We start from the raw sequence: 18340 nt of genomic DNA on the forward strand, positions 1-18340 counted from the left end.
ACTCTTTGTTTCTTCTCCACTCTTTACAATGTAAACATTCTCTAAGGTTAATTCCTTAATTCTATGTCCTTTGTTCTCTATCACAGAGAGACAAATATAGAATTTACATACCTGCTTCCTTGGGAAAAATCTGTGAAATACGTTTCCCCTTGGAAATTTATTTCCACGGCTTTAAATGAGGATGATTCCCAAATCAGTTTCTCCCTGACCTTTCTTTACTAAGCTTTAGTTGTACTAGATATCTTCCATTTGCCCCTCCAGATTTATTCTCCACCCTTCTTCAACTTGCTCTCTGTCCCTGGAGACTGACTTCATCAACGGGATTCCTATGGCTTCAGACTGAGTTTGGTCAATGGCGTACCTTAGCAGGATATTATTGGGAAGAGGCATTGCCCTCCAGCTAGCTATGTCCTTTGATCAAAGGTTCCAGAATCTCCCAAGGTGACTCCCTGTTCAGGGCTCTATTCTTCAGGATTCTGGTCACCCTTCCTTCCCCTTGGCCCATGAGCCAAAGGACAGAAACAGCAGTTACTGCTAGGTCTGCAGTACTGCCCTGTCTCTTATGGTTATCTTATATTTGCCTACGTGTTTGTAACTAGCCTTTTATTAAAACATTCCTTAAATTATCCTAATTTGAGCATGCCATCTCTTTTGTGATGGGACCTTGACTACACATTTGTGTATCTTTTTTGTTTGTCTGATTGTTTGTTTTTGAGATGGAGTTTCTGTTGCCCAGGCTGGAGTGCAGTGGCATGATCTCAGCTCACTGCAACCTCCGCCTCCCAGTTCAGGCAATTCTCTTGCCTCAGCCTCCTGAGTAGCTGGGATTACAGGCATGCACCACCACACCCAGCTAATTTTTGTATTTTTAGTAGAGATGGAGTTTCACCACGTTGGGCAGGCTGCTCTCAAACTTCTGACCTTAAGTGATCCGCCTGCCTTGGCCTCCCAAAGTGCTGGGATTACAGGCATGAGCCACTGCACTCGGCCACATTTGTGCATCTTTAAATGCCTAAATATTCATCTTTAAAGTTCTGCTTCAACTCAAAATCATCATGACTACTACCAAACTTATCTGCTTCACCAATCTTGCCTTCCTCAAATCGTATGTGCTACTATCACCATCACCAAGCGTCAAAAAGCAGAATATTTTACCTAATTGTGCCTCTCCCCTTATACGTCATATAAGATCACATATAGTAATATGGTTTATACAAGCCTTTTCTGTTCCTGTTGCTACTACCTCGTTATATTTCTCAAGTCATCCTTCAACTCATACTACAACAGCTAGTCTTCCTGTCTCATCTTTCCCCCTACAATTAATCCTATATCCAACTGAAATACTAATTGCATAGTACTTTCTTTTTAGAGACATGGCTCACTGTCACTCGGGCTGGAGCACAGTGGTACTACAATCATAGCTCACTGTAACCTCAAACTCTAATCTCAAAGGATTCTCTGGCCTCAGACTCTCAAGTAGCTAGGACTACAGGTGCACACCACCATAGCCGGCTAATTTTTAAATTTTTTTTTTTAAGAGATGGAGTCTCACTATGTTGCCCAGGCTGGTCTTGAATTCCTGGCCTCAAGAGATCCTCCCACCTCTGCCTCTGCCTCCCAAGGCACTGGCCCCCTAGTATTTTCTACTTAAAACCTTCCAAACCTTTCTGCTTCCTTATGTGCCTAATTACTAACTCTTGAGATTTAATTCACAATCTAGTCACAGCTCTTAATGAAATCTCCTGCCAATGTCTTATTTACTCAAGATCTTCTGAACAAGTATTGAATTTCAATAGTCTACCCATTTATTAACTCTATTTCCCTCAGTTTACAATGCATTTCACCTACCTCCTATTTGTCCACCTAGATCCTATCATGTGTCCTTTACTCTCTCTAAAACATTCCCTAATCCTGTAAATTGAACTTTCCTCTTCAGAAAATTCCTTTGAATTTGTAAATAACGCTCATTTGACTATTGACTGCTTTGTATTTTGAATATAACATAGATTTTTTTTTCATCTCCACAACTAAATTGCCCCTGAAAAGAAACATGTTGAAAACAGTGCCTCACATATAACAAATGCAGACATAACCTGGTCTCACAAACTAAACTGGAAAGTTAAAGGGATAAATATAGTAACAAGTATTTAAGGTGAAAAATGAAGAAGCAAATCCTAGACAGCTCAGTCGCCTTAGTCCAGTCTTTTTTTTTTTTTGAGATGGAGGCTCACTGTGTCGCCCAAGCTGTAGTGCAGTGGCACGATCTCATCTCACTGCAACCTCCGTCTACCGGGTTCAAGCAATTCTCCTGCCTCAGCCTCCTGAGTGGCTGGGATTACAGGCGTGCGCCACCACGCCTGGCTAATTTTTTGTATTTTTAGTAGAGATGGGGTTTCACCATGTTGGTCAGGCTGGTCTCGAACTCCTGACCTCGTGATTCACCCGCCTCGGCCTCTGAAAGTGCTGGGATTACAGGTGTGAACCACCATGCCCAGCCTAGTCCGGTCTTAAAAGATTTCTATCAACACTTATTTATTATTGAGTTCATTGGTATAAACGTGATGCTTGTTAAATGGTAATTTGTAACAACCTTTTAAATTTATATTATATATAATTTTTATAATTTTTTAAAGTGAACATAAAAACTGTACTTTCAAACTCCTGTAGGGAATCAAAAAAACTCCTTCCCTCCCCTCATTCACCATACCAGTCTATCCAGCAGGTCCCTAGAACTGATGGAGCCTGCAGCCACTGGGGAAGATATTTTATACCTGCCAGAGTCAAGACCACCCTTCACCTATATTTCATCGCTCTTCCTCAAAGTCTCTTTATAATTACTAATCTGCAAATGTTATCACAAGCAATTTACTGTATGTTTAGATGAACATGCCTATTTTTAAAGTTTCAAAATATATTTGGTTTCTCCTATACAATTTAAGAGAACATTAGTATTACACATAGCTCTGTGAGGGAAACGTAGACTGTTAAATCTACAAAAAGGAGAAACAAACAGCCCATAATTACTACTAACAAAAAGAGAAATTCTTTTATATACAAAATAATAAAGATGGCTACATGCAAATCATAATATGATTTTAGTACTCCAACACAAATGACAATAGAACACTGTTTATGACATGGACACATACATATGGGTATTTAGGAATAAAAGGGAAAAAACACTCCAATGAGAACATGCAGATAACTGTCAGAACAAGCCAATAAATATAACATTTTTTAGACTGACATAATCTAAATTATAACGTAGGAGCATTCCATGAAGTTTTCCTAGACATACACAGGGAAGTATTCTATACAGATCTCAATTCCCCTAATTCACCAAATAAAATCTGCCATCTTATAAGTATTCCTTTTCTTCCCAGTCAGCTTCTTCCTTAAAACCTACATGTATCTGTAATCTGAGTTTCAATTTTATATTATAAGAAATGAACCTAATCCTAATTCACTACCTAAAAGGAAATATGCATACCACTCTTTATTCATTTGTATATGCCCTAGATGTCAGAAGAATGAAAACTTATTCAGATTTTAACTCATTTAAAAATGCATTTGATTCTTTTTTTAGTTTTTGTTTTGTTTTGTTTTGTTTTGTTTGAGACAGAGTCTCGCTATGTCCCCAAGGCTGGAGTGCAGTAGCACTATCTCAGTTCACCACAACCTCCGCCTCCTGGGTTCAAGCGCGTCTCCTGCCTCAGCCTGCCAAGTATCTGGGACTACAGATGCATGCCACCACGCCCAGCTAGTTTTTTGTATTTTTAGTAGAGATGGAGTTTCGCCGTGTTAGCCAGGATGATCTAGATCTCCTGACTTCGTGATCCACCTGCCTCGGACTCCCAAAGCTCAGCCTGATTCTTAATAGAAACAATATTAAGCTCAGATTAGCTGATTTGAAAACTAATCTATGAATATTAACAATCTTTATAAAGTTACATTAAAATCCATAAGCCAGGCTGGGCACGGTGGCTTGTGCCTATAATCCCAGCACTTTGGGAGGCCGAGGTGGGCAGATCACGAAGTCAAGAAATCGAGACCATCCTGGCCAACATGGTGAAACCCCGTCTCTACCAAAAAATACAAAAATTAGCTGGGCGTGGTGGTGTGCACCTGTAGTCCCAGCTACTCGGGAGGCTGAGGCAGGAGAATCATTTGAACCCGGGAGGCGGGGGTTACAGTGAGCCAAGATTGCACCACTGCACTCCAGCCTGGTGACAGAGCGAGACTCTGTCTCAAACAAACAAACAAACAAAAATCCATGAGCCAAGATGGAACATGTACAATGAATTTTTGAGGTGCTTTTATACCATTTTAGAATGATATAAGTAATATGCTTACATTTTCTTTTTGTGTTGAAGTAAATTTTAAAATTATCAAATATTCAAAAACCACTTACAAAAAAAAACAAATCATAAAAGTAACTGTTATTTTACCCAGACTTCCCATATCCTCCTTTTCACAATCACTAATATCTCTGCCCAGCAAATGATATCATTACCCTCAGAGTTCAAGAAGACTAAAAAAATAAAATCCCTTAAGTAGATTACATTCGCTTCCTATTCTGAATTGGTTTCACCTGAATTAATCTAAATTAATAAAACATTTACAGTCAATTATACCAATAATAAGATTCGACCAATCTGCTCTGGTATTTTAATGTGATAAACATCCTAATTTACTTACTTATGCAAATTTGGTGCTATAGTTTATCTTTTTTAAAGTTTCCAATTTGCTACCAAAATCATAGTTTTCCTTATTTTTTGACCAAAACGTCATCCAGAAATTTCAAACAGGTTCTACTTTTTTGCTTTCAACTTAAGCTACCATACTTTTTTTCTTCTGCTATTAGTGTTCTGTTTAGTTATGCTCTTGTAATAAAATCAGTTACAATATATAATCCAAAACATCATCCTACAAAATACTTTCAACTGTTCTACCTATCCTTTTCCTCAAGAAGAAAATTCATCTCTGCCACTATACTTCTAGCTTCAGACTGGAAAATTCTCCAAACTCTCATAAAGATATGTACTATGTACTGTAAATCAGATCCCACTCCAGACTACAGTCACAAAGCCCATATGAAGTCGTTGGATGCCTGGTTTTTTGTTTATTTGTTTAGAAATGGGGTCTTGCTATGTTGCCCAGGCTGAACTCGAGCTCTTGGCCTCGAGCGAGCCACCTGCCTCATGCCTCAGTCTCCCAAGTAGCTGGGAGTACAGGTGCACACCACCACACCCAGCTTGGCTGCCTATTTTGATAAATGAATTTTCCACTACACCCGAGGTTTGCTAGCACTGCAATCATCAGTACTATGAAAAGCAAGGTAACTTTCAATCCCTTAGCTCCACAAAAAATAAAATTAGAGGAAGAATAGTTTTAAGCTGGAAGAGGCTAATAGCCCTAAGGGGTACTACTGGACCTCATAAGCAGAAATACATCACATACTCAAAATTTTAATCATGAAAGTTTCCTACATTTATAAAAATGTATCAAAATAGTAAAGAATTTTTACTAGGATTAAACAACAAGTATAATGATTCTTTTTCTCCATTAACAGCTAAAGATGATACATTCGCATGTTTATTATTATGTAAGAGTCACTACAATCCTTCTGATAAAAATACTCTATTTTCTTCATAATCAATGGCAAAAACTAGAAGATTTCTCTACGAATTATAGATACTAATCTCCAATTAAACATATAGCTATCTCACCAGAAATAGACTGAAATACTAAGATCTCTAAGAAGACAAAAAGCAAAGAGGAAACTGATAGAACACTACAAAGATTCTTCTGATATTAACGAGAAGAAATCATATTGCTCCATCAATATTAACTCAAAGAAACTCATAATCAATTAGAGAATGATAGAATACCATATTTATTTTTTTAATTTAAAAAGTTGTCCTCATAATACTAGCCTATTGACTTGTATAAATAACAGCTAGGATTTACACCCTCAGAAAAAAAAATAACTTTATCATTATGTGAAGCTGTAATTTTGTGCATAGAGTCCATGATATGAGACTGTTAAACCTCATAGAATTATACTGTAGAACTTTTATATCTACACAAATTCCCTTAAACATAGATGTTTCACTGGTTTCCAAGCTATACTAAATAGCATTAAAAAGGTTTTTCAGTATATTTTTCATCTGGCAATAGTATTGTTGAAGCTTACAAAATGAGAAAGTTATAAATAATGAACATTTTATGAGATGTCTACCTGTTTCCACATTCTCGGTCTCAACTTCTTGTTCTTCTGCCACATCTTGCATCATATAAGTCTCATCATCATAAACCAGAACCTGGGCTGCATAGCCCTGCTCTAATCTGGCACTTGGAACTGGCTCCACAATCACTGCTGGATATTCAGAAACCTTTTCACTTTCCTATAAGAGCAAATTTAAAGAACAATCAACCTTTGTATTTACAAATTCTGGATTCACTTATAAATCCTTGAACTAATACAGTCTCGAGCAGTCCACATAATGAGTTTCAAATATTATAAATATGAATGTAAAAACCAAAACAAGAGATGAAAAGGGCTAACTTTAATAATCCTTTCAAGTCTCAAGAGGTAAGACATAGATTAAATATTTTAAATAATCTGTGCTTTAGGATTAAATTGGCAGATTAAAAACATGCATATAATTTCACTTAATCATGAAAGTTGACTAAAACAACAGTAAAAGACTCTTTTATACCTAAACACAAGGACAAGAGGTGAGAGCAACAAACAAGAAGAGGTAAGAACAACAAAATCCTGGAAGACTGAAAGTGTCTGGATGAGTATTGAGTGGGTTAGCAGACCCAGCAAAGCCAAATCAGCCTGGCAGCAAAAAAAAAAAAAAAAATCTGAGAAACAACACACTGTACAGTGGAGAATCTACAGAAAGCAGCAACAATTACACCCACTTTTGATTCCTAGACATTCTCTCTCCTTCATGATGCTAAGCAACCAGACCTCCTCCACCTCGGCGGCAGACAGGTTACTTTCCAGAGAGAAACAACAATAGCATCTTTGAGGCATAATAGGCACAGTTACTAGCATCATACTCTACCCAAAATGGAGTTTCCAACTAGCTTTTTAGTCCATCACTTTTAGTCATGAACAAAAAGCCAAATATTCATATTCCACACAGAGAGAAGATATTATAAAGAACAGATCACAATTCAGTAAAGAACATTTTAAAATACAAGTAAAAGAATTTTTGGAAATTAAAGATACAATAGCTGAAATGAATAAAGGCTTGGAAGATAAAATTGAGGCAATCTCCAGGAACCAGAGAAAAAAAGATAAAGCAATAGAAAACAGGAGAGAAAAGACAGCAATATTAGATGACCAACCAGTCCAGGAGTTCCACTATCTGAATAACAGAGTTCCAAAAATCTAAATCATAAGGAAAAAACAAGAAATAAAAAGGAAAAAAAAGGTTTGGAAAGAAATCAACAAAAAAGAAGTAAATCAATAAAATTTTCTAAGACTGAAGGATATAAGCTACCCATTTGAAAGGACCCACTAAGTGTCTAGTACAAAAAATTAAGGAACACATACATTGAGGCATATCACTGTGAAATGTAATATTGGGAACAGAAAAGATTCTACAAGCTTCTAGAAAGAAAACACAGGTTACTACAAAGAATCAGGACACAGACTTCAGTCTTCTCAACAGTCATACTAGAAGGAAGATGACAGTTGAGCAATTTCTTCAAAATTATGAAGAAAAATTATTTCCAATCTAGGATTCTTCACCCAGTCAAATCATCTTATAGAAGTAGAATAAAGATATCTTCTCAGATATGAAAGATCTCAAACATTTACCTTTCATGTATCCTTTCTCAAGAAGATACTGGAGAATGTATCCCATCAATAAGAGAGAGTGAATTTTTTAAAAAAGAGAACTATTGCAAATACAGGATACAAGAGATCAACATAGGAGAGAAACAATGGGAATCTTCAGGAAGACTGTGAAGAGAGATTCCAGGATCCTAGCTATGTACCAGATTTAAAGGGCAACCAGTCCAAAATATAGCAGTGTGACTCCTGAGACAGCATGAACTGTCATTACTAAGATAACCATTGACATTGTTCCTAAGGACAGAATGTCCAGATCAGTCTGTTCTAGATTTTTACTGACATTTGGCTTGCCTTGATGTACCTACTCACTCCACCTGCCCTGCTGCCTGGATCAGCTAAGAACAGATTTCACCCCCCAGATGTGTTCTGCTTTGATCTACTATGTGTTGGAGGAAGATTACCATGGGCTTGGAAATAAAAGATACAGAACAGCACTCTTCATGTGACCATATACCTGCTGAACAAATATGCATATACCATATTTGTTTGGTATGTACAGCCCATACCATACTGTAGCACTGCCAGATACCAGAGCAGGATGTGCCTTACACTTCTAAAAACCCATGGCATTGCTCACTGACTACCTGAAGACAAGCTCATGACACTCAGTGAACCGGACTATTCAGCTATCTTCTCCTGGAAGCTTTCATCTATCTATGATAATATTGCCCTTTCCTAACTCAACTAGCTTGGTAAATTATTTTTTCAAAATAAAATATTGTTTAGGACTATTTTCATAGGTGGCAAAACTATAAAGAAAAGTAAAGAAATTATAATACATAAGTCAAAACAATAGCACCTCCGGAAACAGCGCCCAGCCGGGTTTTAATATTTCAATGGTTCCTTCTCTTTGACCATAAAAAAGCTAAAATCATTTTGCATTAAAAAATTCAGGGCTCATGCCTGTAATCCCAGCACTTTCAGAGGCTGAGGTGAGCAGATCACCTGAGGTCCGGTGTTCGAGACCAACCTGGCCAACACGGTAAAACCCCATCTCTACTAAAAATACAAAAATTAGCCAGGCATGGTTGCATGCGCCTGTAATCCCAGCTACTTGGGAGGCTGAGGCATGAGAACTGCTTGAACCCAGGAGGCAGACATTGCAGTGAGACAGGATCACGCCACTGCATTCCAGCCTGGCTGACAGAATGAGACTCGGTCTCAAAAAAAAAAAAAAAAAAATTCAGACCAGGTTCAGTGGCTCACACCTGTAATCCCAAAACTTTGGGAGGCCAAGGCAGGAGGACTGCTTGAGCCCAGGAGTTCAAGACCAGCCTGGGCAACACAGGGAGACCCTATCTCTACAAAAAATAAAAAATAAATATCAACCAGGTGTTGTGGCTCTTGCCTGTAGTCCTAGCTACTTGGGAGGCTGAGGCAAGAGGACTGCTTGAACCCAGGAGGTCAAGGCGGCAGTGAGCCATAATCATGCCTTTGCACTCCAGCCTGGCAACTGAGAACAAGTCTCAAAAATTAAAAAAAAAAAAGAAAAAAACTAAACTCTCATTTCTTTTAACTGAACTTTTAACTGATCTTTAACTGAAGTTAAAAGGCAACAAGTCCAATTAAAGAAGTTCTTTAACTGAACTTTAACTGATCGATTGAGACATATACTTGTAAACATTTCTCAAAAAAATAGTCTAACTCCTTGACTCATCTATATATACCTTGTAATCTATGTTCCACCACCTCATGAAGCTATTCTCTAAAAATATTTTTTTGCTTTTTATTTTTGAGACAGGCTCTAGCTCTGTCGCCCAGGTTGGAGTGCAGTGGCACAATCACGGCTCACCGCAACCTCTGCTTCCCAGGCTCAAACCATCCTCCCACCTCAGCCTCCTGAGTAGCTGGGACTACAGGTGTGTGCCACCACTCCCAGCTAATTTCTGTCTTTTTGGTAGAGACAGGGTTTCACCATGTTGCCCAGGCTGGTCTTGAACTCCTGGACTCGAGCAATCCACCTGCCTCAGCCTCCCAAAGCGCTGGCATTACAAGCATGGGCCACCACACCCAGCCTCAAAATGTTAATAACTACCAAATTCTATTTCAGTTTTCAATTTCTACCGCCTCCCCGGAGACTCATACATTTATTATCACCCTCATTTAAAAAATTCATTCTTCCAACTTTCTCTACCACTCCACTTTCTTTTTTGAAATAAAGTTTCGCTCTTGTTGCCCAGGCTGGAGTGCAACGGCGTGATCTTGACACACCGCAACCTCTGCCTCCCGGGTTCAAGTGATTCTCCTGCCTCAGCCCCCCGAGTAGCTGGGATTACAGGCATGTGCCACCATGCCCAGCTAATTTTGTATTTTTAGTAGAGACAGGGTTTCTTCATGGTGGTCACGCTAGTCTCAAACTCCTGACCTCAGATGATCCGCCCGCCTCAGCCTCCCAAAGTGCTGGGATTACAGGCGTGAGCGACCACGCCCGGTCTACCACGCTACTTTCGCTACTTTCAATCGTTTCCTCTGACTCTTCTTTCATCTCCATAGACTCAAGTCTAGCCAACTTAGTGAGGTTCTATCTTCAGTGTCTCCTTTCTTTTTGCCCTATGCTACCTTCTCAAACAAGCCCACCCATTCTTATGGTTTCAAATAGCACCTCTATGCTGATAATGACTAAGTATTTGTCCTCTACTCTGACTCATCTTCTGAATTCCAAAACCAAATTTTAAACTACCAACTTTATCACTACAGGAATACTCAGCCAACAACACTTCAAGCTTAACATGTCTAAGTGGCACAAATTATCTACATCTGTCCCTGTTTCCTCACTCTGTGTTCTTTAAATCTTGGTTTCTTCATATTTAAAAAAGAGATTATAATATTTCTATCCTTTAAAGTCCCATGACTTTATATGCACAAAGTTCTTAGCATAGTATAAGTACACAGCACAGAGTAAGTTATTCAATTAGTGATAGCCGATATTATATTTTAACAATAGAAATAGTTTTCAAATCTACTATTTGCCCTCAACTTTAGAGGGCACCTTTTCACATCACAATCAGAACTGTTTGTGTTACTTCCTTGCATAAAAAGCTTTAATGACTCCCCTTTTGTCTAAAAGCAAAGTTTAACATATTAAACAATGGCTTTAACACTCTGAAATATAACCCCAACCCACCTGTCATGGGCTGAATTGTATCCCCCAAAAAGATGAAGTTTTAATCCCTAGCTTCTGTGAATGTGACCTTATCTGGAAATAAGGTCTTTGCAGATGATCAAGTTAAGACAAGATAATTAAGATGAGCCCTAACCCAATTTGACTATGTCCTTACAAAAAAGGGAAATTTGGACTCTGAGACACACAAATGGGAAGGAAAACCATGGAAAGACACAGGGAGAACACCATCTACAAGCCAAGGAATGCCTGAGGCTACCAGAAGCTAGGAGAGAGGCATTAAAGAGATTCTCCCTTGTAGCCCTCAAAAAACAAACAACAACAACAAAAAAAACCTCTATCAACACCTTGATTCCTAAATTCTGATCTCCAGAACTGTAACACAATAAATTTGTTGTTTAAGCAACCTAGTTTACAGTACTTTGTTACAGTAACCCCAAGAAACTAATATACCACCTTTATGTCTTATTTCCCTACATTACTTAACATAAACTAATTAGTGGCATTGCTTCTAATTCCTAAATGTGAACATTTCCAAGACTTTTGCTCATGTTATTTTGTAGCCTTCACATCTGTCCAAATCCTTTTCATCTACTGAAGGGTTTTCATCTAGTTCCAGGGAATCTTCTATAATCCTCCAATCTGAATTAATTTTTCTAGCCTACATATTTATAGAACAAGTTGTTTGCCTAATATTACCGCTGTTCATTGTCCCATATTATAATTATGTGTTTACATATACAACTCCTTGACTGGCTAGTAGGATATTTGAGAGTAAGAGTTATATCGGAGTCAATTTTTATACCCTCCTCAATAACACACGCTTCATATAAACTAAAGTGGCATTTAAGTACAGATATTTGTAGCTTGGCTCAAAGAATAATAAAGTCAACAAATTTTAATATTAACAAGTACATTTGCTCATCTATGGAGGCAAGTAACTTCATGAGCCTTTTTTCTGCCAATGATACAGACCAGAGGACACTGCATGCAGCTATTCAGATAATTATTGCCTTGTACTGTGTAGAAGAGTAGCTATTTTTATGGGAGAAAGGGGATAGAAGAGATGAAACCAGGAGTCTTTGCTTAAAAATAAAATAGTAAAAAATAACACATGCACAGGGTTATTTTACTTAGCATTACTTTGCTCAAGTCACCATGGATCTTGGCACAAGCTGTCTAATTCCCTACAAGCTAGGGTGCAAATAAAAAAATACAGGATACCCAGTTAAATTTGAATTTCAGAGAAACACTGAATAATAACTGTAAGAATGTCCCATGCAATATTTGGGACATACTTAAAGTAAAAAGTCATTTGTTGTTTATCTGAAATTCAAATTTAACTAGACATCCTGTATTTTATCTGGCAACCCTACTCTAAGTATTAACAGCAATCTCAAAAACTTCCATTTAAGGAGAGAGATTGTTAGTTTAAAGAGGCAAGACAAGTGCAATGCTGCAGTGTTTACCTAGAAATTGCCTTTATATGCACTCAGTCATTGCTCTCCAGGTATCAAAAGTTTCCAAAGACAAGTACAATGAAATGGCTGAAAGCAGTAGTACTGTAATCCTTTTCTCAATGTACTTTAGGAATATATAGAAAGATAGCAAAATTCAGGAGTATGTTAAAAGTACATAAATTTGTTCCACATTTTTGTTTTGTGGTAGAGTAAGGCTACCTTAAAAAATCTTATCAAAACTGAAAAATGCTGTTTGGCAGCCCTTTAGGGAGGACTCATCTCCCCTACCTCTCATGATTTAACCCCAGAAACCATTCCAAATAAATATGTCACTAGAATAAATAATGGTGCACTTGCTATGCAAACCCAGTTTTAAGACAAGTCCCCTAAGCTAGATGTTCATAATGCCAAAAAAAAAAAAAAAGAGATAGAAAACATACACCCACACTAACAAACATCCATACAATGAGAGACTGTTCAATATCAATTTAAAAATTAACGCAGTTAGAGCTATATACTGGCATGGAAAAATATCCATGATACAAACAAGAGGGGGTGGAAAGAGGAGGAAAATGAGCCATAGAATAGTACTGTTGTCTGATTCCATTTATATATTCATTTTACATATACATTTAAAAGTCTGGAAAAAATACACCTCAAATTATTAACCTGGTGAAAGAGAGGTGAGCAGACAAAAGATGGATTTTCATTTTCTCAGTATGTCTGAGTTTACTGTTTTTTACAATGATCCTGATAACTAAGAAGAAATATCAAAATACTTTTTTTCATTTAAGAATAACAATTGGTACAAAAACCAAAAAATAAAAATAAAATAAAGCCAATAACAGGTAATTTGACAACTTTAAAAAGGAATTCATTTGCAAAATATAAAACTTGTGGAAGAATCTGCCTCACCAGATGAAAATCTTATTTTTCTTATGAATTTTCACAAATGTAAACATCCCTGTAACTACCATCACAGTCAAGAAATAGAACATTTCCATCACCCCAGAAAGTTCCCTCATACCTACCTTACCCGTCAATCCCCACATGTGCATGCGCACACACACACATACATGCAGACCTAGGCAACCACTGATCTATCCCTATAGATTTCTATCCCTATAGATCTGCCTTTTCCCAAATTTTACATTGAAATCAACAGTTCTCTTTTGTGTCCAACTTCTTTACTGCTGATATTTATACATATTGCTGCATGTATCAATAGTTCATCTCCCTTCATTGCTGAAAATTCTACTGTAGATATGTCAATTGCTTATCCATTTGCCTGTCTTCATATGGCTGTAATGCTCCTATGAACATCCTGGTCTTTTCTTCCCTTCCTTTCTGTTCCATTCCATATTTACCTAAGAGTCAAATTACCAGATCATATGGCAATTGTATATTTAATTTTGAAAGTACTCAATTTTCCAAAGTGGTTATATTACTTTACATATATATATTTTGTTTGTTTGTTTGTTTGTTTCTGTTCGGCGGGGAGGGAGAGACGAAGTCTTGCTCTGTCCCCAGGCTGGAGTGCAGTGGCGCAATCTCCACTCACTGCAAGCTCCGCCTCCCGCAATCTCGGCTCACTGCAAGCTCCGCCTCCCGGGTTCACTCCACTCCTGCCTCAGTCTCCCGAGTAGCTGGGACTACAGGTGCCCGCCACTACGCCCGGCTAATTTTTTGTATTTTTAGTAGTGACGGGGTTTCACTGCAATAGCCAGGATGGTCTCAATCTCCTGCCCTCATGATCTGCCAGCCTCGGCTTCCGAAAGTGCTGGGATTACAGGCGTGAGCCACCACGCCCAGCCTACATTCTTAGAAGCAATGTATGAGAGGTTAGCTGCTCCTTAACCTTTCCAACGTGTGGTATTACTCTCATCAATTTTCCTCATTCTGTTTGTTTAGTTGGATCGCCTTGTGGTTTTAATTTACATTTCCCTGATAGTTAATAATATTGATTATTTTTATATGTATTTAACGTTCCATTGATCTACATGTCTGTTGGCACACCAATACCACACTGCCTCAATTAGTGCAGCTTTATAGAAAGTCTTTTTTTTTTTTTGAGACGGAGTCTCGCTCTTTCGCCCAGGCCAGACTGCAGTGGCGCTATCTCGGCTCACTGCAAGCTCCGCCTCCCGGGATCACACCATTCTTCTGCCTCAGCCTCCCGAGTAGCTGGGACTACAGGTGCCCGCCACCACGCCTGGCTAATTTTTTGTATTTTTAGTAGAGAGGGGGTTTCACCGTGTTAGCCAGGATGGTCTCAATCTCCTGACCTCGTGATCCGCCCACCTCGGCCTCCCAAAGTGCTGGGATTAAAGGCGTGGGCCACCACACCCGGCTATATAAAGTCTTTAAATCAGATGTGTAAGCCCTTCAACTCTGTTGTTAACCACAGTATGTCTTCCAATCCATAAACTTGGTACATCTCTCTATTCAGGTCTTTAATGTGTCTCAACAGTATTTATAGTTCAGTGTATAGAGGTCTTTTATATATTTCATTAAACTTTTCCCTACCTTTTTTTTGTTTTTTAAGAGAGGGGGTTCACTATTTTGCCTGAGCTGCACCTGAACTCCTGGGCTCAAGTAAGCCCCTCACCTCAGCCTTTAGTGTAGCTAGGACTATATGCACATGCCAGTGCACCCAGCTGCTTTTTGATGCTTTATTGAATAGTATTGCTTCAGTTTCCAATTGTATATTGCTAGTATATATAAATAATAGCTTCTTATACACTCACCTCATACCCTCTGGCTATTCTAAATTTATTAGTTCTAATAGTTGTGTGGATTTCATAGGAATTTCTAGGTACACAGTTATATCATCTAGAAATAAAGACAGTTTTACTACTTCTCAAAGCTGTGAGTCTTTTATTTTTCTTGCTGCCTTGTGGTAATGTTGCCAGTGCAATGTTGAATAAAGGTGGTTAGGGCAGACATCCTTGCCTTGCTCTCAACCATTAAGTATGATGTTGCCTGTGGGTTTTTCACAGATTCACTTTACCAGGCTGAGAAAATTGCCCTTTATTGCTAGTTTAGAGAGTTTGTATAATGAATAGGTGTTAATTTTTGGCAAATGGGTTTTCTGTAACTGCTGATATAATCACCTAATTTTTCTCTTTCACTCCTGTTGATATGGTGAATTACTTGATTCATTAAACTTACCTTCATGGGATAAAAAAAATAAAATGGTTATGGCATCCTACCATTTATACACTGCCAGATTTGACTGCTAGTTTTTTGGTTTTGCTTTTTTGTTTTTTCATTGTTTTTGTTTGTTTGTCACCCAGGCGGGAGTGCAGTGGCACCATTATGGCTCACTGCAACCTCTACCTCCCAGGCTCAAGCAATCCTCCCACTTCAGCCTCCCAAGTACCTGGGACTACAGGTGCATGCCACCATGCCTGGCTAGTTTTTTGTATTTTTTTTTTTTTTTTTGAGACAGAGTTTTGCCATGATGCCCAGGCTGGTCTTGAAGTCCTGAGCTCAAGAAATCCATCTGCCTTAGTCTCCCCAATATGGAAATGGGGGTCTCCTGTGTGGTTTAGGCTGGTCTTGAACTCCTGTCCTCAAGTGATCATCCTGCCTTGGCCTCCCAAAGTGTAGGGGTTACAGGTATGAGCCACCACACCAGGCCCAATAGTTCTCTCAGTATTAAATTATTAAATTATCCCTATATATTTAAGTCATATTTGGTAGTTTGAATTTTTAAATATATGACTACATTTTATATATTTATTACTATTTTGAAAAATAATTTTTGCAACTATACTCATTATAGTTTACTATTCTGGGGCATCATTTTCAGAAACAGAATAATCCTAATTGTATTAAATGTATTACTTTTATAATCACGGGAAAAGTTACAAAGAAAGCCTAAAAATAGTGATAATAAAACTCCAGATACCTACCACTTTTTAAATATTTATTTTTTCTTTAGGTTCTGGGACTCTGATTACAAAATCTTGACAGGTCAGTTTTCATCTCATTCTACATTTTAGAATATATATACTATCATACATATACTACTTTATATATATATAAAGTTTAGGCTGGTCTTGAACTCCTGTCCTCAAGTGATCATCCTGCCTTGGCCTCCCAAAGTGTAGGGGTTACAGGTATGAGCCACCACACCAGGCCCAATAGTTCTCTCAGTATTAAATTATTAAATTTTTTTTGAGACAGAGTTTTGCCATGATGCCCAGGCTGGTCTTGAAGTCCTGAGCTCAAGAAATCCATCTGCCTTAGTCTCCCCAATATGGAAATGGGGGTCTCCTGTGTGGTTTATATATATATAAAGTAGTATATGTATGATAGTATATATATTCTAAATATATATATACACATACGAATGAAACATTCCTGAAAAGCTGCTCCTAAGACAAAAATCTATCTTTCAAGTACCACCATTCTCAAATCTCCCTTTGTAAAATCAAACCATGTTTCCAGTATTAGTGGCTTTTCTCTCTTCCCGCAATTCTCTTCCCCTAAATATTTCTATTGCCCCACCCCTCACCTCATTTAGCTCTAAACTAAAATGTCACCACTTTGGTGAAACCTTCCTTGGCTGCCCTAATTAAAGTACTCCCTACCAACTTCTCTATCCAGCTCTAGTCCTGAATTATTTTTCATAACATTTCTGAAATATTTATCCCCAGTGCCTAGAAAAGTACTTGATAGACAGTTAAGTGGTGAATTAGTATTAGTCAAAGGAAAAAATGAATGAAAATAAGTGGCCACTTATGTAGCATAAACAAAAAACTCCCCAGAATAGTTTGCCCTACTCTAGGGCCACACTACCTGACATGCTCATTAAGGATACAGTCAGCCGGGCGCGGTGGCTCACGCTTGTAATCCTAGCACTTTGGGAGGCCGAGGCAGGCAGATCACGAGGTCAGGAGATCGAGACCACGGTGAAACCCCGTCTCTACTAAAAATACAAAAAAAATTGGCCGGGCGTGGTGGCGGGCGCCTGTAGTCCCAGCTACTCGGAGAGGCTGAGGCAGGAGAATGGCGTGAACCTGGGAGGCGGAGCTTGCAGTGAGCCGAGATCGCGCCACTGCACTCCAGCCTGGATGACAGAGCGAGACTCCATCTCAAAAAAAAAAAAAAAAAAAAAAAAAAAAGGATATAGTCTTCTTCTGACTTCCTTTATAAAATGTGATCACCCTGTAAGACTACCACATAAATTACTAGTCAATAATAACTTGGTAAAGTCATTTCACTTATGAGATTATTTCTTCCACGATAAGTTCTCCTGGCCGTGAACACTGAAGTTCCATGCAAAGGAAGAAAAATATAAGCAGTATTCCAGAAACAAACTGTTGTCCTCATTTTCCCCATATTAATGATATCTTTTAATCAACACAAGGTAAAGATATTCTGCCTATTGCTTTTGGTGGCTCCCCTCATAGGGTTAAAACAGAGCAAAACTATATGGCAGGAGAAAGCATTTGCGGAAAAAGCAGTATTTGGTCTGGATAATCTAGGAGGGGATGGCAGTTCCCCAATCCCTAACGTCTTTGCTGAGTCATTCCTGGAGGTGATCATACAGAAAGTGAATCTTGAGGGAAGAAATAAGACATTGACGATGGGAAGACAGTATGTTCTGCAGCTGTGGCTTCTCTTAATGGACTTTGTACCAGTTTTGGATTTGAATACAAAAGAAACAAGAGTTTTTGAGTCCACTGAGAAAAGAAAAAGAAGACCTTCACTTTATCCTGTTCCCAGTGAATTTGCCCATAGCTGATCTGGATCTTAGAAAAATGAGCAGACACCAAAGAGGCAAAAAAAAAGAATCCAGACTACAGAACACACAGAATGATGTCCTAACTTGTTTCTCAAACATGCCATTCTACCGTTATACTGGTAGGAAGC

General features: G+C 38.3%; 1 protein-coding gene across 10 annotated transcripts in view; it reads right to left on the minus strand.

The window, feature by feature from the left end:
* ELF2 (E74 like ETS transcription factor 2) overlaps positions 1-18340 on the minus strand; it is a 132229-nt gene that overhangs the window by 62594 nt on the left and 51295 nt on the right. For 7 of the 10 annotated variants that reach the window (XM_055275936.2, XM_055275938.2, XM_055275934.2 and 4 more), the window contains one exon: positions 6242-6407. The exons of 1 other annotated variant lie outside the window; for it this stretch is intronic. In XM_055275936.2, the coding sequence (XP_055131911.1) occupies positions 6242-6407 (166 nt within the window). Of the gene's footprint in view, positions 1-6241; positions 6408-18340 lie in introns of those variants that run through there. 2 more of the 10 variants (XM_055275945.2, XM_055275946.2) reach the window with 2 other exon arrangements.

This window comes from Symphalangus syndactylus, chromosome 4 (assembly GCF_028878055.3).
Source record: "Symphalangus syndactylus isolate Jambi chromosome 4, NHGRI_mSymSyn1-v2.1_pri, whole genome shotgun sequence".
NCBI lineage: Eukaryota > Metazoa > Chordata > Mammalia > Primates > Hylobatidae > Symphalangus > Symphalangus syndactylus.